Source organism: Octodon degus, unplaced genomic scaffold (genome assembly GCF_000260255.1).
Source record: "Octodon degus isolate 3935 unplaced genomic scaffold, OctDeg1.0 scaffold00227, whole genome shotgun sequence".
Lineage (NCBI taxonomy): Eukaryota > Metazoa > Chordata > Mammalia > Rodentia > Octodontidae > Octodon > Octodon degus.
This window is the reverse complement of record NW_004524803.1, coordinates 1,211,695-1,235,008: the sequence shown is the minus strand read 5'-3', so window position 1 is coordinate 1,235,008 and position 23,314 is coordinate 1,211,695. Positions and strand designations below refer to the sequence as shown.

General features: G+C 47.1%; 1 protein-coding gene and 1 long non-coding RNA gene across 2 annotated transcripts in view; both read left to right on the top strand.

The window, feature by feature from the left end:
- LOC111813808 overlaps positions 1-1,671 on the top strand; it is a 10,006-nt gene extending 8,335 nt beyond the window's left edge. Inside the window, 3 exon segments of the mRNA XM_023705717.1 lie at positions 191-271; positions 1,071-1,589; positions 1,591-1,671. Of these exon segments, the coding sequence (XP_023561485.1) occupies positions 191-271; positions 1,071-1,589; positions 1,591-1,671 (681 nt within the window).
- Positions 1,672-20,130: 18,459 nt separating this feature from the next.
- The window catches only part of LOC111813812, an 11,358-nt gene continuing 8,174 nt past the window's right edge, over positions 20,131-23,314 (top strand). The window contains exon 1 of the long non-coding RNA XR_002818971.1: positions 20,131-20,367. This is a non-coding gene — a long non-coding RNA (uncharacterized LOC111813812). The remainder of the gene's footprint in view (positions 20,368-23,314) is intronic.

The window sequence follows — 23,314 nt, the reverse complement described above, 5'->3', positions numbered from 1 at the left end:
ATAAAATAAAATAATAGATGATAGTAGTTAGTGAGCTCTTTGCCACCATCTTCTCACTTTTTCCCCCACTCTACCCGCTGGCTTCTGACTCTAAACGCAGGAGTTATTCCAAGGAAATCTGTTTACATCACTGTTACAAAGTGGTAGGAAATACAGCTTTTAACTCATGAACTTAATGATTCCTTCTTAGATCTGTTCTCTCCTTAGGACTCAGGGTGACCAAAACTTAAATTCCTTGGAAACCTGCCTGTCTTTGGATACAGATGAACAGGTAAAAGCTTGATTTGTGAGTCAGGATTAAGGTTGGCATTTTGGCCCTGGAAGCTCCAGGCTGGGAAAAGAGCTATTAGACTAAGAGTCAAAGTCAGAGTGAAAACTAGGGCATGATATGCACAACGCCTCTCCACACTAATGAACACCAGCCCTCCCATTCTGTGCAGTGTCCCAAAAGTTACTGGAATGGAAGAAATAATGGTTTAGCAATGTGTTTTTCCACTTAGCTTTGGTCAATATTTCCTCCTTTCTCTCTCCTTCACTCCTTCCTTATAACACCTACCTCAAAATATCATATATGGCCCCAGAGTTCAATCAGTGGACAATATAAATATAAATGCACACTGATTTACTCTTTCTTTGACGAACTTAGAACATAACATAATAAAATAAAATAAAACATAACATAATATTTTGACTTAAATTTTTGGGAACCAATAGTCAGCATAAATGAATTTTTCTGCATGGGTCTTACCATAAAAGACACTCAAAGGCTTAGCCATCAGCAAGGACATAAACCTCTTCATGGGCCTGGAAGCCCTTTAAGGACTGTAACTATTTTTGTGACTCGACTCCGCATATGGGGCTTCCATTAACAATTCCATCTCCATTAATTACAAGTGTGTGTGTTTATCTACTCAGGCCTTTGCTCTGAACTCTTTTAGGAGCAGGCAAGAGGCTGCATTTTCAACTTTTGCCTGGGTTATCTCTAAAGAACACAAGTCGCTTGCAAAGTTTAGTGGCAAGTTGGAGGGAAAATCAGCTGCATTTGATTCTTTTATTCTTTTCCTTTCTAGGACAGAATGATGGCCTCTAACAGGACCCTGAGGAGGCCTTCTCTGCTCACTCTCCATCTTACCAATCCCGAGCATCTATGGCCCTTTGAAGCATTCAGTGGGCATGGGGCTGAGGTAGCCGACCCAACTCCTGACTTCCACATCTCTGGCATTTCCAGGCCCACCAGCCGTGAAGAGGAACTAAGGCCTTCTGCTAGCTTCCTACCTGAGTCAAAGTACCAGGAGGCCAGCGTGACCAAGGGGACTGCAGGGGCTGACCTAGGACACCCTGACAAGACCAACCCAAGGCCCAAAGTTGGGCTAGAGAAAGATAGTGCCCCTTTGGGGATCCAGTTGAGAACTCCTAAGTTGGGGCTTCTGCTAAGCCTGGCAGCGACTCTGGTCACGGCCCTGGCTGCTGGCCTTTGCTACCTGTGCACTCATTATTGCCACAGACAGACAAAAGTGTCCTTCAGCGAGCCTGCTGCAGGTGCTTTTACCAGGAGCAATAGTGAGGAGACTATACATGTCAGGAGAATTGAAGGGAAACAGTTTTATCCTGGTTCAAGCAGAATACAATTGGCTCACCCCTTCTGTGGGTAGCAAGAAAACAGTCTTCTGAGAAGACCCTCATACCAAGTCCCCCAGTAGCCTCCATGGGCCCCGTAGAGTTCTCAGTCAAGACAAGCTAATGAGAATTCCTGATGAGGACAGAGACTCCCTGGGCCTCTTGTCACTGTGCAGTTAGTGGAGGAAGCAGCAAAAGGACAGGTTTATCAACAAAGGGAGCTCTTCCCAGGCTTTGTTGTCTTAACATCTGTAATTTGGCTTTTTTTCTTTTTTTCTTTTTGCAATTAGACGTTCTGTTTGAAGAGTTAAACTCAACGCAATGAATATTGTATAACCCGCTCATTAACTAGACTCCTGTGGCCGCTAAGCTTCCTCTCTTGCCCTAAGGAACCCACTGAAATAGAAATCCTGCCCCTCCTCAATGGCTCGGCCTCATCTCTTCTAACTCTTTGAAAACAAAAAAAAAAAAATGTCTGGTTTGTGGTTCTTGTAAGAAGAAAGAGCTGAGGCCTTTACCCCTGCCTCTCCAAACCAGCCTAGAAGTTTTCCTTTCAAAACTGGAGATTGGAAATCAGTTGGAGCAATGACTCAACTTGAGGCTAGGTGAGTGCAGGGGTATTCAGCCTTCTTGGAAAGGCAGCAGCCTGGAAAAGCTGTCATAGAAAGGAGTCCAAAGCAAGGGCAGCTTTAGAGGGCCTGCTGGAAGGCAGTCCAGGAAAACACATGGGACACAAGGCCACAAGCCCCAAGGTGGGAGGAGCAACTTCTCCATTAGGTGTAAATGTATGTGGGGCCTCCTATCCATTCACACGCTGCTGGAAAGACTTGTATTTCCCAACAGCTAGCAGGCATGCTGCCTTTTGCCAAAGGTCGAGCTTCAAAAATTATTTTACCAGTAAAGTTGGAGAAACCACTTTTGCTTGTCTTCTCAGGGATGTCAGGAAGAAAGCATCAAGGGTGAAGACCATCTGTTCTTGTAACTTCACAAAGATCACTTTGATTGATTGATTGATTGATTTTTGTATTTTAGGGCAGGGTCTACAGGGTCTCACTATGTAGATCAGACTCATAGCGATAATCCTGTTTTCAGCCTCCCAAGCACTGGGATTACAGGTGCACACCACCACGCCCAGTCTCAATTGCTGTCTCAGCATGCCCCGGGGGCAGGGCCAGCATAGCAGGCCTGGGCATTGAACCCTCAGGCCCTGCATTTGCCTAAGTAGGCACTTTAATCCACTGAGCTATTTGGCTGGCCCTTGATCACTTTGATTTAACAATGATTCCACATTGGTTCCACAATGGTATTATACCAACTGGCGTGACTTTGACTATTAAATATATGTACCTAGGGCCAAGGAGATAAAGGAGATGGCTCAGTGGTCTAAGCAAGTGCAAGGACCCAGGTTCAATCCCTGGTACAACATGCCATGCCAGCCCTGCTCCAAGCTGGCAACTGAAACTGAGCATTGTGGCACAACACCTGTAATCCCAGCACTGAGGAGGCTGAGACAGGAGGATCACTATGAGTCCCAGCTGTGTAGCAAGATCCTGTACCCAATAAACAAATAAATACATAAATAAATAAGTGCACCTAAAATAACATATTGGAATTAGCAGACTTTCTAGAGGTAAACCTGGGCTCAGGGAGATAGCTCAGTAGAATAAGCCCATGCCTGGCAAGCGCAAGGGCCTGAGTTCAATCCCGGGTTCCACCAAAAAATAGAGGTAAACCTGGTATAGCATCACCATCCCTTTTAAAGTAGGAACAGAAACCACCACTCATCTGGAAAGGACATTGTTTACTTTGTACCTAACTCATAGAAATAGGATGCTAGAAATGACATAGATTTTTCACATTTAACCTTCACAATAGCCAAATGAGGCATAAGCTCATTGTTTTTTCAAAAAGAGCAAGGAATTTGTGACACCTCTTACAACAAAAGCATTTTTTTTTAATCAGTTATGTGGAAAAGACACAGCCTTGATGATTTTCTAGCTTACCTTAACTTCAAGGCTCTCTCCCCGTGCATCCTGGGCTGGTGTGCTGCTTAATCTTCATGGTCAGTTTAGCTGGATGAAGAGATTCCTGCGCCGGTGATTGGACTGTGAGAGCAGTGGCCTTACCATGGGGTTACCCATCCATAAGTTCAGAACTGGATGGGCTCTTCAGAGGTGAAGCCTGCTTGAAGGGAACAGGTCATTAGGGCATGACCGCGAGTACTCCATCTGCTCCCTGACCCTTCCTGTCTGGCTCTTTCCAACCCACTTTGATTCTCCAGTTCCATGAGATGAGCAGCTTTCCTCCCTCGTCCTCCCTCTGCTCTACCCTTTCTGCCTTGAAGCCCGCCAACCATGGACTAAACCTCTACAGCTGGGACCCTCAACAAACCTCTTCTCCCTTAAGTTTTAAATATCAGGTATTTTGTTCTAGCAATGGAAAACTGACCAATGCCATGAGGTAGCTGAGGTCTCAAGCTTCAGTGATTAGGCATAGGTAGATCTAGGTAATTTGTGCATCCACACATGAATGTGTCTTAGGAATGCTGAGGGGAAAAAAGATATGCTGTATGACAGTGAGGACCACAGATAGCCCATGTAGATGGTCAGCCCTCCTACAAGGTATACTTCCAACAAGGAAAATGAGGGACCCCAGGAGTTGGGTGCTCTTGTTCTACCCCATCACATCAGAGCCAGGCACACCACATGTAAAACACCTCTGAAGTCTTACAATTGAAGAGGTGATCCTCTTGTGTAAACAGACTGTTCTGGTTATCTGTGATATAAAGCAAGTTATTCTAAAACCTAGTGATTTGCAACTACCACTTCCACTGTTGCTTGTTATTTTTCAAGATCTTGGTGAGACTGGGCTCAGCTGGGCAGTCCTTCTGTTCCTTGTGCTGCTAATGAAATGGAACATCCAAGATAGCTGGCTGAGAGGGTGACAGTTCATGTTGGCTGTGGCTGGGACTGTGGGTGAATGAGTGTGCCTTTTATGGGCAAGGTGGCTGAGTCTAAGACTGAGTGTTCCTGGCACACATTATAGTAGGTGCAGGTCTCTCTTTTTTGTGTCATGCATCTTTTACTGAAATATTTTCCCATATGCTTCTTAGCTAGCTGCGTGTTTGACTGCAACACTGTGACATCATCTATGACGTAATGAGAGTGGTAATTATTGACATTGCAGCACAAAGACTAGGGTGCCTTTAATGGTTCCAAAAAGTTCTCCATCTAAAGAGCAGGGCCACATCTGTCAGGCAATGTTCATGATCTTGTCAAAAGTGACATTTTCACATTGCTTAATGTTTTCCTGCTTTTTTCTGTCTCTTGGTGGCTCTTTGAGGGTTTGACAATTAGGGCAGAAGCAGAAGGCACCACGTCAGTCTGAGCCTGTCTGTTCTGAACGGCTAGTCTCACCAGTTGACTTGGCCGAGCCACCACCCATTCTTTTTGGAGTGGCTGTTCTTGGGGGTCAGGAAAAACATAGCACCAATGGATACCCCTCAAGTAGAAGGACTGTTCTTGGGGGTCAAGGAAAGCATAGCACTAGAAGAAGACTTTATCTTGCTGGGAGTAGAAGACTTTATCTTGCTGGGAGTGAACTTGGGCAGCATGGTGGAGGCAGCCTATGTCAGGTGAATGTGGAATGGGCTTATTGAAAGGAACAGTTAATGCTTAATTTTTTTAAATCAATTTCTCATCCTTGTGTCTGGTAGTCTGAACAACAACTACTTTGAAAATAACAAAGTGCAATATAACAGCCATTGTTGATTTCCTATCTTATTTTGAAATTCTGAGTCACTTTTAATATTTTTGAATTTTTTTTCCTCTTTAAACTAAAAATAAAAAGTTTTAAAGCAAAAGCAAATTGAGCTTTGGCTTCCTCTGAGTTGAAAGCTTCAGATTTCTTAAGACTCAATATTGGAAGATATATGGCTTTATATCTATTACCCTCATCTGTCACTTCTGGTCACAGGACCAACCTTCACTATTGAGTAGGAAGGACAATAGACTTTACCTCTGATGGGAGATAGGGTACAGGATTTGCAGCTATCTTTAAATCAGTACAGTTTCTGGATGGACTGCTGGACTGGCATGGGGGCTTATGAGCTTAACCCCGGGGGTGCTCTGGGCCATCTTGTCTGCTGAACGCCAGAAGGGATGAGAGAAATCCCCAGGTTCCAGGGAAAGGCACCTTCTCTTCTCCAGGTAGGTCGTCTTCTAGCTGAGGCAAACAGTGAGGTGATGTAGAAGGGCCAGGTAGGCCTCTGAGTCTCGGCTTCCGCATCACAGAAAAGTGGATCACGGGATCATTCTTCAGGCCACTGTATACAGCAGGTCGCTTCCTACTTGTAAGTAACTAATCTGACTGCCGTTGTTATGAATGTCATACTTCAGCGTGATACTGTCTTTACGTTTAGCCCCTTTAGAGACTCTGAAGCCATCAAAAAATTCCCTTCCCTTAAGAACTTCTTAATTGCTCATCAAAATTATTAAGGTGGTGTTTCCTGCGGTGCCTATCCCCGCTCCACTGCCCTGAAACTTGGGGCACTTATGCCGCACAAGTTGTCATGTAGTTGTTGGCTCTAAGCCTGAGGTGAATCAGATATTTTTACTGCCACATTCTGACTAGACTGTCTTTTGGGAAGGACAGTTGGTGGCCACAGGACTGTCATCTGGGGACACAAAACCCCTCCGAAACTGGGATTTTGAAGGTAGTCTAGGCCTGCCCTTGGAGAGGCCTCGGGGAGCATGCATAGAAGTGTTGACTCGATCCCCTCCGCCAGCACTAAAGCACAGAGCCATTAAAATGTTTTAAAAAGCGAAGGGCTCCAAATGTAGCATCTGAAAATAGCTTTGTTGTTTTGTAAGAACAGCTACTGAATTGTTCTGCATTGCAACCTCTTGGAGGAAAGGAGGTTTGGGGCTAAAGAGACATTTAAAGAAAAATAATGGAAAAACAATTGCTGGAAGCTCTATATTGTAAACAAATGTTTTTACATCTATTGTGCTAATTTAATGACCACAGGTTGGGGATAAGAGTGAACCTTAACCACTTTACATTCAAAGACTATTTCTGATATTCTCCATCAGTTTTTCCTCACAAATATAATTTTGGTAAATCACAAGAATGCCTAGCGGTGGCCTCGCTACCCCACTGCTGGTGCTGTCTGTCATTAATTTGCTGTTACAATGCTTGTTTTCTTTTTGAAAAAAATTCTAATTAATAGCTACAACAACAAAAATAGATCACTAAGGCAGTAAATATTTAAACAAGTGTCACATTTAACTTGAGAAGTTGTCTATAAAGCACTAGCAATGTGGGAATAAATTCCAGACGACGACCAGACCCTCTTCCTGTTTTGAACTTCCGGTATTAATCATCCATCCCAGTCTTCTCAGAGTGCAGAATGTTTTGATTTTATTCTGCCCCAGCCTTTTATTAGTGCCCCATCAGCTAGGAATTTCTTTTTCTGAATTAAAGGAATTTGCGTTCTGCTCTACCTGGCCCTAGGGAGTTACAAAATCAGCTGTAACCATCTTTGAAGATCTTCACGACAAAAGGAAGGCCAGCGTTTAGGGTTTTTTCATGTCATTCTTTAAATGCCAAAAGAAAACATGAGCATTTGAGATTTTTGTTTCACTGACAAACATGGTTGGAGCGGACAGGATAACTGCAGCTTTCAAGTGTCTTTGAGGTTTTTGCTTTAAAGAAAAATCAGATTATGCTACACAGCTTCTGAATTGTCTAATGCTTTTCTACCTCCCTCGGAATAAAATGTGACTATCTGATGGGGCCGAGTAGACCATGAGAAAGCTGGAGCTCTTCCACCCGCCCCACCCAGACGCCGCGCATCAGGAGACCTCAGGAGCCCGCGCGGCCCTGCTCAGCTGTCTTGCTTTTCCGTCTTGGGGTCCGGAGTCGCGTTCCCGCTGTCACTGTCCCTCCCACGCTCGGTCCCTGTCCCCTGTCCTGCTTCGTAATGTGCTCAGCTTTACCACCACTGAAGTCTCACATTTCCTGGTTCCTTTAGCCTCTGTCACCTCCTCTCCACCAGCTGCTTCGTAAAGGCAGGGACATTGTTTTGTTCGGGGCGGTACACACTTCCTAGTACACCTAAAGTAATCAAGCTCACGTGTTAATCAAGAAAACGAGAAACCAGAAATCGGCATCACTGCCCTCAGCTCTTGGTGGACGTCGGAGCACCCCAGCTTCTGGCTACCTGGGCTGCCCTGAGGGAAGGAGAATGATCTCAAAAGCCCTTGATTTTTTATTGTAACATTTCTAGGACTGGTGAAGCTGTACACATAATTACAACAATATCATGTGCAAAATGATACATTTTTTCACTTTCTATACTACATCATTTTATTATGTAAGCACCGGGCATGGTGGCACATGCCTGTAAGCTTAGCACTCCAGGAGGCTGAGGAAGGAGACCAAATCTGAGCCCTTCATGCAAACTTAACAACTTAGTAAGACCTTGTCTGAGAAAGAAGGAATGACGCAAGAGCACTTACACATAAGAACACCTATATGCCTGCTTAATAGCAATAAGCTTTGCCTGCCTTCCTGGTCGTACCCACAGGGCTGCTGAAATGCAGTCATCAGTAGCCACTGAACTTTATCCACTAAGCCACACAAGTGCCTGTAACATCTGATGTATGTGGTTGCAATTCAACTGCGTGGCAGGTGTGGATGGTGGAGTTAGAACTGTATCATGTTGTCGCCTACCTTCTGTTGTTATTGCCACAGTCCATTTTTTTACACCAACAATCCAGTCATGAAAATACCACCACCACAGTTCCCAATCACAGGAGCCACATGCAGGCAGGGGTGCAGGTTGGACATGGCTGACAGTGACATGGAGGATGCAGCCCTTTGGGAACTCCCAGCTGAGGGGTACGGGGAGGACAAACTCACTTCCTAGAGGTGAATGAGAGTTCTGTGGGCAACTGTCCTTGGGACAAGAGTGCTCTTGGGTCTCAGATCTTGGTGCCTTGGGCAGGGAGGAACTGACATGGAACCAGCATGAGGCTTAGCCTTGCAGTGTGTGCTGGGGCAGGTGGAAAGGTGAAGGGCGTGTTGCTGATTCAGTTCATCTGTGAGCATATTTCCTTTTATTTATTGTCAGGCACAGGGGTTTCAACCTCCATATCATTGACACTTGGAGCTGGGTAATTTGAGTGTGTGTGGGGGGCTATTCTGTATCTACACATTGTAGGATATTTAGCAGCATCCTGGCCTCTACCTAGTATGTAAGTAGCTTCCTTCCTCTGACGTGAACAACCAGAAATGTCCCAGAAGTTGCCAACATTCCCTGGAGGGCAAAACCACCCCTGCTGAGGAACCACTGGTCCTGGAAGGAGGGGAGGAGGAGGGAACCCAACTCTTTCATGACATGGTCAGCCCATGGAAGATGCTGAGATAAATGGCCAATGCTAAATGCTGTGGGCAATGTTGAGATAGAGAACTAAAAATCTGAGTGATTACAAAGATCACGTGACTGGATGGTTTTAGTTCTTAAAACCTAATAGGTGAAATGAAAGCTAACTGCCTAGCTGAGTTCTGAGGATCCCTTCCCTGCCTTCTTCCACCTTTCCATTTTCCCCTTTCCCTTATCTTGAAGCCCTGAGGTACCGTGTCCTCACAAGCAGACTGAAAACCACTGAGAACAGCTTCTTACCACTTAGGATATCAAGCAGCTGAGCAGTGACAGTCCCGCAAGTCAGGCTGGAGCCCTTGTTGGGGGTCCATGACTGCAGGCTGACTCCCAAGTCTTCTCTTGTTTTCATTCTCCTTGGCAGTGCATTTATCTTCTGGGATCCTGTTGGAGGCTGTAGATCATTCAGTGGATCCAGAGAGAGCTTGGGACAGGGCAGAAATTGGCCCTGAATGACTGTCCTAAAGTGTCCATCAACCCCAGAGGATGCTGGGGGTGGGGCTTTGGGGACCAGCTTGCTTGTCAGGCCAGTTCAGGGCATGACCCACAGGCGGTGACAACCCCAGTGTGGGCTGCAGGGAGGAGAGAAAACAAAGGAGAGAGGGACAAATGGGCTCAGAGGAGACGGTGCTCACGTCATTATGCCACTATCCAGCTATGAGGCCACCATCTCCAGATGCTGCTCCCGCGGTCACAGCCGCCCTCTTCACGTCACCCACCATCTCCTTTCTCTGGGCTTGCATTTTCCTTCCTCTAAATAGCACCTTGGGAGCATCCTCCCCCCAGCGGATGACAGATGTTTTCTGCAAAGTGTTTTGTTACTTGATAGAGGAAAGAGGCTGCCTGTAAATATATTACATTGGATATTAAGGAACGTACTTCCCTGATTTATAGACAGGAGAGGTGGTGCTGTCGGAGTGGCAAGGAGCCAATGTGGATATCCACTTTGACTAATGATTAATTATTGTAGCTCAAGTGATGTTTTCCTATCAACTCATAGGCTGGAAAAAATAGACTAGAGCTTGCTAGGTTAGCGTGCTGGGTCACAGATGTTGCCTCTGCATTTGCAGATTATACTCTCCATTACAGGCAGCACCTTCTCATTTGGAAACATAATTTGTTGTTCTCCCAGACCAAAAGTGAAAAAAAAAAAAAAAAAAAAAAACCCTGACATTTCACATGGAAGCCAAAGATTAGAATCACTGCACAGGACTGCAGATGGAAGTACATCAGGATGTGGTGTCCCTGAACCAAGGACACCAGACACTGGTGCTGAGGCAGATGTAGCAGGCAGCGACTTCTGATCTTTATTATGCAAATGTGCAGCCCTGTGAGCCAGGCTGTTTAACCTCATCAGGGGAAATGTCACTGATCATTTCAAGCTCCAAATGTAGCACAAGCATTAGTAGTATTATGTTATTATTATTATTATTTGTAGGGCATGTGTAAGCCCAAGCCCTCTGATTAAGCTGAGTCCCTACTTGCCCAGATGTCTGATCCTGAAAATCAACTCTTCTTTATGCTAAACAAAAGCAGTCTTTGCTTGTTGATGGAGTATTTTGTGGATTTGGTTTTCTGCTAGACTTGGGTGAAAAATGGTGAGAATTTTGTGGAGTCCTGTTTTCATCTCTCCATGCTTAATGATGGGCTGTCTTCTCTCCTCTTGCTTTGTGCAAGAGCAGATTGCCTAGAGGAAGCTTAAAGAGTAGCTTTGGAGTAGGCAAAAGGATAGATCTGGGGGTGAAAAATTGAGAGAGACAGAGACAGAAACAGAGAGAGAGAGAGAGAGAGAGAGAGAGAGAGAGAGAGAGAGAGAGAGAGAATAGTGAGAAGCTACGTGGTGTTAGGGAAGGGAGGTTAAAAAGAGGAGTGGCCTTTATTCCCACTCATGGATCATTACTAGTTATCAGAGGTGTAAGGACAACCAAGAAGTTACTACCATGCAACAAACAGAAGGAAGTAATTAAAGAGGAGGAAATCCAGGACAGCTGACAGTAGCTGGGGGAGCTTGAAAGCAAAGATTGAACATCTCTAAAATCAGGACTGCCTGATCACACTTTGCAAGGTCAGAATTTCAAAAGAAAAATTCCTGGTGTGAAAAATGAAATAAAAGTCAAACATGCCACTGTAGAGGAATTTCAGCAGAACTGAAAAGCAGGCAGCATACTATTCTTTCTCTTCCTCCTTTAGGCTGGTATGACAGTGCTATAGTTTGGATCTTGGATGTCTCCAAAGGCCCATGTGTTAAAGGCATGGCCCTAGCCTGGTGTTCTTGGCATATGGTGTAAATATTGAGAGGTGGAATGAGTGAGAAATCTTAGGTCATTCAGCTCATGACCTTGAGAGAAGCCATGGGAATCCAGGACTTCCCTGTCTCCTGCTTTCCTTCCTGTCTGCCATGAGGTAAGCAGGTTGTCCTACTTCCAGCTTCCCAGAATGATGTGGGAAGCGCAAAAGCAACAGAGCCAACCACCACAGATGGAGGCCTCCAAAACCGTGAGCTAAAATAAGATTTCTCCTTTTAAAGTGTTTTCTCACTGATATTTCTTGGAATAACAGAAATCTAAGAAGTACATGGGAGATGGAGACTTCAGCAAGTGACTGAGGAGGAAGACTAATCAGTTGAACAAATGGAAACACAGACTTTCAGAACCCTGTAAAGATCCATGCTCCTAGATCCACATTTGTGTCTCATTATAGCAGTATGAGTTGACACCAGCAGGCTCTGGTTCTTCCGAGCATTCAGGGAAGGCTAAATCTGCGGGACCAGCAGTTGTCTACAAAGGAAATCCCCAAGACAGCCATGCAACTTCTATTCTGAAGGCTCCCTTGGACTTAGAGGAGACTCTTGGCCCTGCCTCTTCTGAAATACCAGTACTGACTTGGAAAGTTTTGATATTGTGGTGAATTAACTAATGGTTAACTTGTAAAACCCAGCTCAATGGAGTAGCACTGGGTGTGGAAGGCCCACCTGAGGCGTGTTGTGGCAGCATAAAAGTAGAGGGGAAGAGGGTGTGCTGCTAATTCTCCTTCAGAAGCTCATCACACTGGTTTTCCTGATAGGAACTCACCTGTTCTCATCATCAGAGGAACTTGGATCCTTGCTGTTGCTGAGGACGGTTGTGGTTCTTTTTGGGGAAGCTCTGGTCCTTACCTTGAGTATTGCTTCCTGGCTCTAGTACACACTCTGCAGCCTACAGGATCTGCTACACAGACCCTTCATCCCACTGGAACAGACTTTCTAGCTTCTATCACTGACCTTTCGCCCTTTCCAGTGCAAGTCCTTGATATAGTCTTGCATGAGACATTATTGTGGGCTCTAGGGGTCCAGTTGGACTCGTGGAAGACATTACCATGGGCTCTCGGTCTTCAGTTCATCTGATGCAGGACATTGCTATGGGATCCAGGCCCTCAGTGGGGTTCTTTGGTCTTTAGTGTGTGGACAGCTCCCTCTTGTGCTTTTGTATTTGACTCTTAGGGTGAATATGGTAAAATAGTCCTATGAGTCCTGTACTAAATCCTTTCCCTAACTACAACAGACATAAAAAAATAAAGGAGTAGAGCTGGGTGTGTGGCTCACACCTGTAACCGAGAACTCAAGAAGCTAATGCCGGAGGATTATCTGTCTCCTCACCAGACAGTGGCTTCAAGGCCAGCCTGGGCTCTATAGCGAGTGCAAAGCCAGCCCAAACTACTTGGTGAGGTCCTGTCTCAAAAACCACAACAAAAAAGGACTGAAATGAGAGGGCTGAGACTAAGCAAGTCCTAAGCTGATGCCTTGCTTGGAGCTCAAATTACTTTGGGATTCTCAGGTAAACACTGATTGCACACCTACCTGGCAGTAGGGTTCAAGCTGGAGGAGACAGGAGAATGTGAAGCTTGAAGTTCACCTGGAGGAAGTGGGCCAGTGGCAGAGGGGTGGAATTATCTTACTTCAAAGCCAGCACTAGAGCTACCCTAAGCTGAATGTTAGTACTTGTTTTAGTTCCTTTTCTCATTGCTGAGATGCACAACCTGATACCCACAGCTTAAAGGAGGAGAGGTTTGCTTTAGTTCAGAGTTTGGAGGGCTTTCAGTCCCTAATTGGCTGGCTCTGGGGCAGGGTAATGTGGATCAGGAGCATGGTGGGGAGAGCAGCTCAAGGCACGGATATAGGGAAGTGGAGAGCAAAGGAGAGGTGATAGAGGGACTGGCTGTGCCTCTAGTAACCCACCTCTTTTTTCTTAAAAAATGGATTTTCTTACTGCTCTTTAGATATACCCAATGATCATATTCATCACAGGGAATCTACCTGTACTTGATATATCTTGATTCTTTCTTTTTCCACCCCTCTCTTCCCTTCAGTCCTTCTTCCCCTTATTTATATTTTTCCCATGTTTCCTTCAATTTTCTTTTCCTCCTTTCCCTACCTTCCCTCTCCTTCCCCCTTTGCATTAGCCCTTCCCATTTGAGCATTTTCTTTCTCCTTCCCAATCTCTATCTCCCATTCTGAAGGGCCAGTGGAACTGAATAGAAGGCACAGAAACAACTCCAAATGGACTCAGCTACCTTATCTTTGACAAAGGGGCCAAACACCTTTACTGATACAAAGATAACTTCTTTAATTAATGGTGTTGGAAAAACTAGTCCTCCATATTGAAGATTAAACCTAGCAGGCACCAAGCTAAAACTGAAATGGATTAAACATCCAAATATTAAAACAGAAACACTAAAACTTCTGGAAGATAAAGTAAGTAAAACTCTGGAAGACATAGGTAGGCAAAGAATTTATGAACAAAACCCCGACTGCAAAGAAATATTATAAGAATAAACAACTGGTATCTCATCATACTAAGAAAAACTGCAGGGTGAAAGAAACCACCAACAAAGTGAAGAGACAATCCACTGAGTAGAAAAATTTTTTACTAGCAACTACTCAGACAAAGGACTAGTATTTATCATATATAAAGAATTCAAAAACTTGAGACCTATCCAATATAAAGGCCCAACCTAAAACTGGATGTCTGAAAATAATAAACAGTGCTCAAGAAGTGCAAATAGCAAGCAAATAAATATATCAGAAATATTCAATATCACTGGTCATTTGAGAGACACAAATTAAAATGACACTGAGATTCTGTCCACTGAGTTCAGTAACTTCTCTCTCCAGATCCAGGTTTTATAGCTGTCACCAAATCAACAGCCCCATCACCCAAGGAGTACTTTAATCACCTTCCTTTACTTCCCTGGGCTAGACGGTGTACAACATTTCAGGTGACAGGAGGCTTAGGCCACCATGCTGGCCACTGCCTGCTGTGGTTGTCTCTGTCCACCAGGGGCTGAGGAATGGCTATTTCTGCTGGTCTTTCCTTCCTCCTTCTTCCTCTCAGGGCTGGGTTGGTGTTGAGTTTCACCTTGGTAGAAAGTGTCCTTTCCCAGTCCCCTTGGTTATTGGATGGCAGATGTTTCATGGACAGAAACTAAAGAGGGTGAAGGCTTTGACCTAAGCTGGTTTGGTGGAGGGGACCTCAGTGTTTCATTTGAACATAGGATGTGGGGTTCTGGGACCAGCACTTACATTTGGGTGTCACTATCAAGAGTTGATGCCCCAACAGGTTTGGAGGCACAGCCAGGGCACCATCTCCATGTTTGCTTAGTACCCCAGCAAGAGCCTTCTTGCTATGTACTGAGAAACAGAGGAGGGGCCGGGGAGATGGCTCAGTAGAATAAGCACTTCCCTGGCAAATGCAAGGGCCTGAGTTCAGTCCTTGGTTCTGGGGGAGGGGGGGAAGAAAGAAAGAAAGAAAAAAGAAAAAAAGAAAGGAACAGGGCACAAGCCTGTAAGGTATGCACATAAAACCTTAGGCTCTAAGAGATGTTGGGATTTCACTGAGTTTGTCTCAAAGGAAAACAAAATATTTGGGAGCAAGATGGGCTTTAAATTAAATCCTTTTAGTGCTTTTGATAAACTTTTGGCCAGGGTCTTCAAATCACTTCTATTCAGTCTCACAGGTATAAAACCAGGATGACATGATTTACTTGACAGATTTGTTGTAATAGATCTTAGGCTTAGCTATTTGCCATTCAGTGGAATCAGTATTTCACCATGGGTCCAAACTCTGAAAGCATAGCCTGCATTTTCTGTATCTTTGTATCCTTAGCCCCAGACACAAACACTACCTGGCACATAGTAGGTACTTTAATGCAACCTTCAGAGTAAGGCCTGCCCTTGGTTACTTCATGGAAGTACTGCTGTTTATTATATTCTGTTCGTTTCCTTCAGAGCCCTTGATGTGATATATTTACTCCTGTACCCTGTCTCCTCGCCAGACAGTAATTTCCATGAGATCAGGGACCTTGTCTGTCTTGGCGATCAGCAGCAGGAGCAGCGCTGGCTGCGGAGTCGCGGCTCACAACGTGTTTGTCCATCTGACGAATGGTGAATGGCAGCTGTTTCATTGCAGCTAGAAGGAGCAGTGGTGTGCACAGACAACGCAACCGGCCCACGCAGATGAAGAAGGAGCCCTCTTTGGAAAGCTCACAGAAAGGGAGTGCAGGGTCATCCTCTCCCAGAGTTCTGCCTGGGAAGCTTACTACAGCAGGACGGCCCACTTCCTCAGGCCTCCGCCAGGAGACCCTGGCTGCCAAGCTGAGCAGGGTGAAAGGGGTTTTAAGACGGGACAAGGGCTGCTTCAGAGCCCGAGTGGGGTTTGGGGCGCGGGGTGGGGTGCGCTCTCCCCGGCCTCCTCTGCCCAAAAAGGCTCCAGACAGCGCGGGCGCTCGGCCAAGCCTCTGGGTTCCAGTGGGAAAGCCGACCTTGGCCGGGGAGAACCAGGAAGAGGCACAAATGACTCATTGTCCCACATCCTCCAAGGTGGGGACCCAGCAGCGTGTGTGGCCTTTGAGCTGGACGCTCTCGCGGCCTTGGCTCCTTCCCCAGGCAAAATAAAAGCCCTCGGCCAGTCACCCGTGCACAGCCTCGGAACGCAACCGGCGCGCTTCCTCACCCCAGCAGCTTTGAAATATCGAACCCACGGCTCTGTGGTTTCCAGTCCCAGCGGGAAAGCACGGGTTCTTTGGAGGGGCTTCAGGCAGCCGTCATTTCCAGGCAAGTCCTGGGACGCTGGGGGGACTGGAGCGGGGGGTGGGGGAGGGGGGAGGCGTACTGAGCTTTCCGAGCACGTGCACCGTCTCCCCCCAGCTGATGATTTTTTTAAGTTTGGAATCGGAGCTAACTGCCGCCAGCTCTCCACTAGAGGGCAGCCTTGGAAAATCTTTATAAAGGTATTTTATTGCTCTGCCTAGGACGTGGTACTTTTGAAAAAAGGAAAGAAAGGAAAGGGAAAAGAAAACCCAAACAGAAAAGAGCCCAGGAAATCGCAGGGCGCGCTCTGCCTTCGCTTGGAGCCTTGCCTCACCCTTCAGAAGCTCAGCTGAGCCGGGACGCAGGGGAGTCCTCGTCCTTGTGCATTGTGCGCGCCGCCCGCGCCCGGACACCCGCCGGGGCGAGGCCCTCCCCGGGGCAGGGGCTGTGGTCTCTGGGTATGGGGGCCTCCTCAGCCTCCGCCCTTCTCTCCCGAGGTAGCCGAGGCCAGAAATCCTCGGGAGCGAGCCAGGAAAGGTCGGAGGGCCGGCCGGGCGCCAGACGATTCAAAATAGGGCTCCAAGCAGCCTGGAGCTCTGGTCGCTCCGCGTGTGCTGAGTGTGGACCGGCCACCGCACCTGGTGCTGGGGAAGCGCGGGCGGCTTGTGCAGCCGGGGCTGGCCAGCCCTCCTGGGCAGGGGAAGCAGGCCCTTTATTTGCAATATATATTGTCATTTGTTTTTCACCCCCAAGGAAAGTAACTCTGGTGCATTCACTGTAGGGGAAGTGCGTCTGGGGGGAGATCTTACATCTCAGGTTTCCCCCTCAGTGAAGAGCTGAGAGTCAGCGGATGAGTGAGAGCTGCTTTTTAGCCAACGAAACCTATTTCTGGAGGCCACTGAACGCACAGCACTCGGGGCTCCCCTCTGGACAGGCTGCACCATCCCGCGTGTGGGGGCCCCAGTGCACCCCAGGAGCTTGGGCCGCAGTGCTCAGCCGGGCGCACCGCCGGGGCTGGGGCCGGAAATCCTTCCCTCGGTGCAGGGCTGGTTTCTGAAGCATTTGCCTCAAGCCAGGTCCGGGCCAGGCTTTGCGCAATCCTCAGAAGGCCGGCGTTTGCGGCGTCGAGCTGGCCCTCGCAGCCGCTCGCTACCTTCCTAGTTCTTGCAGAAGCGCGGCCAGGGCAGGAAGCCACACCAGGAGCCGCGAGTCGCGCCCGGGTCAGGAAGGGCGGCAGTGGCGTGCCCCGGCCAGCAGGGGGAGACCCTCTCTCTGTCCTCTCTGAGGACTGAGGATCTGGCTGTCCCAGGAGCCAGGCCGGGTCTGCTGCACAGTCCGGTCTCTGGAAGGGCGGCCATGCGGCTGGTTTTAGCGCTGCTGCGTCTGCAGGCACCCTCACGTGAGCAAGTGTGAGAGTCTAGGAGTTGCCCTGGCACCTTGCTCTGGGTCTGAGGCCAACCGAGAAGATTTGGGCCCTGCCGAACTCCTCTGCAGCCTGCAGGCCCCAGCAGCAGAGAGGTGACAGGAAAGTGCACATGAGTCGGAGGCTGCTTCTCCAGCTACCAGGGAAAGGAAGGCCTCAGCTGCAGCAGCAGCAAACCAGGAGCTGCCCCACCCGGAGAAAGTCAGATCCAGCAGGGAAGCTCCCTGTAGAGCTTCTGGAATCCGTGAGAGCGCCAGAGAGGACCAGGGTGTTCTCTACATAATCGCTCCAAGTGGCTGCCAGAGTGCTGGAATGGAGTGGGGATGTACAACCCGAATGGGGCTTCTTTTGCTAGATTGCTTCAGAAATCTGGGGTGGGGGTGGGGATCCGGGATGCGAGAAAGGCGCGAAAGAAGTTGTGGGCCGCTGCCGCAGGTGCTGCTGGGATCTCCCTGTTCCTCCCTTGCCCATTTCATCTAGAGAAGGTGAGAGGTGAGCCCAGGCCAGAGGATCATTAGCTCCCCTCCTGACAGCCAGAGCTGGAAGGCCAGGGTGAAGAGCAGAAACGGTCCCCCTGGCACTGAAGCATGGCGCGAAGCTGTTTGCTCCCAGGAGTCCCTCCGGAGATTCCATTGCATACCTCTACCAGCTTCCCTACAGCTTGAATTGGAGAAATCCTTACTGCACTCTAGCAGGGGCCAGGCCTCTGGAATGTGTTGACCTTGGCCAACTGAAGAGGAGAGGCAGCCACTTCCATGCTGACCAACAAGGGTCTCTGGACAGTATGTTCTTTGGGGTGGGATACCAACTAGCTGTGGGCTGCTCTGTGCAGAGCTCAGAGGTCCTGGGAAACTATCAATTTCTTGGATAACATAGGAGGGGATATTCTCTAGCAATCCCTGGAAGAGTAAAAAAATTAAAAATATGGACAATTTCTTTGACAAAGTTTTCCAGGGCCTACCTAGGCTGAAATTTCACAGCACCACCTGGCCCCCTGGTACCAGGAGACAGGCAGCAGAGTGAGAGTAGGGAGCTTTCTCAAGTCATGCTGTGTTTGCCAGAACAGTCCAGCGCCAGGGGGCAGCTATCACTAAGATGGATTAGAAGAGCAATCTGCAGGTGTTGGGTAGATGCTCTTCTGAGGGTTTGCTGGGCCTGTCCACCTTGGAAGGGAGGAAGAGGTCTTTCTAATCTTGAAATACATTTAGATTGTGGGCTTAAATGGTTTAAGACAGAAGAGGTGAAAATAACACAGATGCCAAAGCTTGAATAAACCTCCAAAAGCCTGTGTGCTAACGGCTTGGTTGACAGCCCATAGTACTATGGGAGGAGGTGGAACTCATGGGAATCAGAACCTAAGGGAGCAAGTTAGGTAACTGGGGGTGTATTGAAAAGAGTAGTAGCACCCTGGTCCTGTCCTGTCTGCCTTTTCACTTCCTGGATGCTGTGATGTGAACAGCCTCCTCAGTCACATGCCCTGACTACGATTAATATGCTGTCACAGGACCAAAAGCAGTGGGCCTCAGGGAACACAGACTGAAGTCTCCAAAGCTGTGAGACAAAACTTTCCTCTTTATAAATTGAATTGTCTCCAGTATTTGTTACAGTACCAGAAACCTGACTAGCACAATGCCCTAGAGCAGTGGTGGTGAACCTATGGTAAGCATGCTGCACCTGACTCTTACTAAAATTTCTAGAAGGTTCACCATTACTGGCCTACAGAGAATTGTCCCTGGTGCTCCTCATCCAGAGAACTTCAAGGTGCAAGCCCCTGGGTCCTGCCTGCCTAGCCTGCCACATAGCAGTCTTCCATGTGGACGTATATTCAGCAACCCAGCCAACCTGGCCCTGCCCTGCCCTGCCCTGCCCTGCCCTGTCCTACTCTACTGAACTGAGGCTTCTATGAGCAGAGCTTTACTGGTGCCAATGTGAGGTCCGAGATGCATCCTCCTGGGCCAGGCTATGACTGGCAGGAACAGAGGGGCCCTCCCTTCTCTAGTGCTTTCCAGACATTGCCTAAGCCCAAGCTCTGCTTACCCAGCTCTACCCTAGTGCCTGTCTGGGACAGCGACTGTATTAACTAAAGTCAGATCCCCCAGGAGAGCTGCTGTACCATGGTGCAGTCAGCAAGTCCAACTCTAGGATTTGGGCATCTCTAGGAGGGACAAGTTACATGTGGGGCCCTGAGGAGAGGAGAGAAAGACAGAACTGGCCCCAAAGATCCCCTTGAAATCATCTTCCCTTATTATTAAAATGCTGATTATTTTGAGCCATTCAAGTGATTTCACTTAGTTGAGGGCCAAGAGTATCTCCTTTGGGTATCTTTCTCTGGTGATTTTGGCTGTACTTCTTTCAGTGCTGCAGAATCAAATTTTCTCTGTTGTTCTGTTACTTCAAACCACTTGTCCAACAAAGCCTTCAGAGGGAGATTAATAAAATGCTCGTGAAAGGGGGAGGCAAGGGAGCTGTCAGGCCCCCATGTTGGCCGGGATGCTTGACCGCAGAGCCCTGCCTGACCGGGGGCAACTTTCGCACAATTTCTGCTCTGTCTCCACAGAGTCGAAAGCTGCTTAGTGCCAAGTGTGACGTGGACACTTGCCTGCTGGATGGAGACAGGAACTCATTTTCCATCTGTCAAGCAGCCTGACACAGAGTTGGTAATGATTTTCTGTCAGACTCGGCTTGGCTGGATTTGAACCTGTGACCCAGAGCTAAAAGGCTGGATGTCAAGCTCTCTGTAAAATAGCCAGCTACCTGGACCTTGTTATGCTTGGCCTAGTACTTTCTCTTTTGTACCTGCCATGCTTTATTCTCAACCAGGTAAGTTTGGGTTGGCTGAATGTTCCTGTTCCTGTGGAACAAGGAGTGCGTTGGTATCCTGGGGAATGAAAACAGAGAAAAGACCCAGAAGCGAGGCATATTTCCTTCACCCCGGGAACCATATGCTCCTCCTCAGCCAAGTGCCTAGGCCTCCCCAGGACCTTTGCATGTCTACTGGCCAGTGGAAGCCACAGGAAAGGTGGGCCTGGAGGTGACTATTCGGGTCGCAAATATTCTGGGCTTGAAATTGTCAACATTGTTTATACTGATTGTTTTATTATAAAAGCAAGTCCTTCCGGGAGCATCTGTAGGTTGATTAGCATGATAAGTTCCTCTCACTGAGTGATAATTAAGAGGCACATGCCATCCCCTAAAATAGCATGTTTCAACTGAAAGCCATCTGTCCTCCAGAATCAGAAGAGCCCCATGGAAGCCTGAGCTTACGGGTTAGCCTACCGCTCAGTATCCATTCTGGAGTTTCTCTTACTGGGCCAGCATTTTGCTAGTTATGAGGCTTACGAAAATAAGCGATGTAAGGTCCGCCACTAAAAGCTTTACGGGGAATGGGACATGTGGGCAAAGGCAGTTTGGTACTGCCTGAGGAATGAAGACGTTCAACAGGGATTGTGCGCCAAGGACTTGTCCCTGGTGTCCCCCACCCCACGAGGGCTGTGACATTTAATAGGCTCCTTAATATTGATCTTCTGCATGACCAATGATGTTGAACATTTTTTCATATATTTACTTGCCATTTGTATTTCTTCCTCTGAGAAGTTTACATTCGTCTCAGATGCCCATTTTTGGATTGGGTCTTTGAATTTGGGGGACCTTATTTTTTAAAATTGCTTATATGTTCTAGATAGAAGGGCTTTGTTGGAGGGATAGTTAGCTATAACTTTTTCCCAGTTTGTAGCTTTTCTTTTAACTCTGTTGGAGATTTGCTTTGAAGTGCAGAAACTTTTCAAAAAGATAAGATTTCCCAGTTGTTGATTCTTTGAAGTATTTCCCATGTAGTTTGGTTTTTGTTCATGAGCTCTCTACCTACCCCTGTCTTTAAGAGTTCTACCTACATTTTCCTCCACAAGATTTAGTGTTTCTGTTTTAAATTTAAATCTTTGATCCATTCAAGAAGTGCAGATTATAATGACACTGAGATTCCATCTCACCCCAGAAGGATGTCAGTCAATAACACATGCTAGTGAGGTTGTGGAGAAAAAAGAACACTTCTCCTCTGTTGGTGGTACAATCACTATGGAAATCAGTGTGGAGATTCCTTAAAAAGCTAGGATTGGAGATCCCACTCAAGCCAGCTATTCCCCTCCTGGGTATTTTTCCAGAAGAACTGCAAACCTCATACCACAGCAATAAACGTGCACCCATGTTTATGGCGGTGCAATTTGTGACAGCTAAATCCTGGAGGCAGCCCAGATGCCCATCGGCTGAGGAACTGATAAATAAGATGTGGTATTTTTTACATAATGGAGTATTATTCAGCTGCAGAACAGGATAAATTTGAGTCTTTTATCAGTAAATGGATACAACTAGAGAACATGCTCTTTTTTAAAAAACAATTTGGGCAGGGTCAACAGGATGTATAGGGTCTCACTATGTAGATTGGATTCATAGTGATTCTCCTGTTTTCAGTCTTGCAAGTGCTGGGATTACAGGCACGTGCCACCACACCCAGTCTCAATCACTGCCTCAGCACACCCTGAGGATGGGGCCAGCATGGCAAGCCAGGGATCAAATCCCGGCAGTGCTCTGCCAAAGCAGGCCCCTTAGTTTGCTGAGCTATCTGGCTGGCCCGACAGAGAGAGAGAGAGAGAGAGAGAGAGAGAGAGAGAGAGAGAGAGAGAGAGAACATACTCTTAAGTGAAATAAATCAGACCCACATGTGCAAACATTGTATAGTCTCCTTAGTGTGAGAACCTGAAAGAGAAAAATGGAATCTGAAGGGTACAATAGACACTGGGAAGGTGGAATGAACTTATTCAAAAGGAAAGAGTTACTGAGTTGAGGAGAAGGACAGGAGAGGGAGTGGGGGGCGGGGAAGAGATTTATCTAGGTGTGTAAGCAAGATGGTTTGGACAACTGTACTGTGCATTTCTGCTGGTCTAAGGAAAGAAGCAGATAATGCTTTAATTTGCTTCACCTTCTTTTTTCAATTGTTTCTCCTTTTTGTCTTCTTAATTTCTTATACATTTCTTTCTTTTTTTCCTTCAAGTTTTCATGTATATACCTGGTAATATGAATAACTGGTTGGAAGACAACACTATGTATCACAACAAATACCAGGATATTCTATCACTTGACATATTACCTTGTCAAGTGAAATTCTGTATCCCTTGTAATTTTTTTGTTTTAATTCTAATTTGTACTCTCTTTAAAAACCACACACACACACACAAAAGATCTTCTGCATAGACTAGGAGTCCTGAGAAAGAGCCTGACCCTGGCTAGTACGAGTCAGTCTGCATACAGCCAGGCCTCGATCATTGTGGAGCAGTTGCCATAGCTGCCACTTTCTGAGATTTTACTGAGTGCCAGGCACTGTGCCAAGCAGGCTGAAGGCATCACTTCGCTTGGTCCTAATAACAGCCCTGCGGGGTTGTGCAATTCTCATTTTGGCTTTATGAGCAGAGAGATGTGCTGTTGGTGGCACTCTGCTGCAGCCTCCACATGCAGGGGACATCTTTGTTTTGGGTGGAGAGAAACTGCTGAGGACAAGAGAACCTCATTAGAATGCACTGTACACGAGGCAGTGATAGGTTGGAACTCATGGGACACATTTATTGGTGGAAAAGATCTAGAATTAAGTCCTCAACCAGCCCAGGAGGCTGCGCTGACACCTGCTCTCTGTGGGCACTGAGACTCAGAATGTAGAACTCCCCATAGCTAGTGCAAAGCAGCAGGGTTGCAAGGGTTCAGGCTCAGAGCAGCTGGTGAC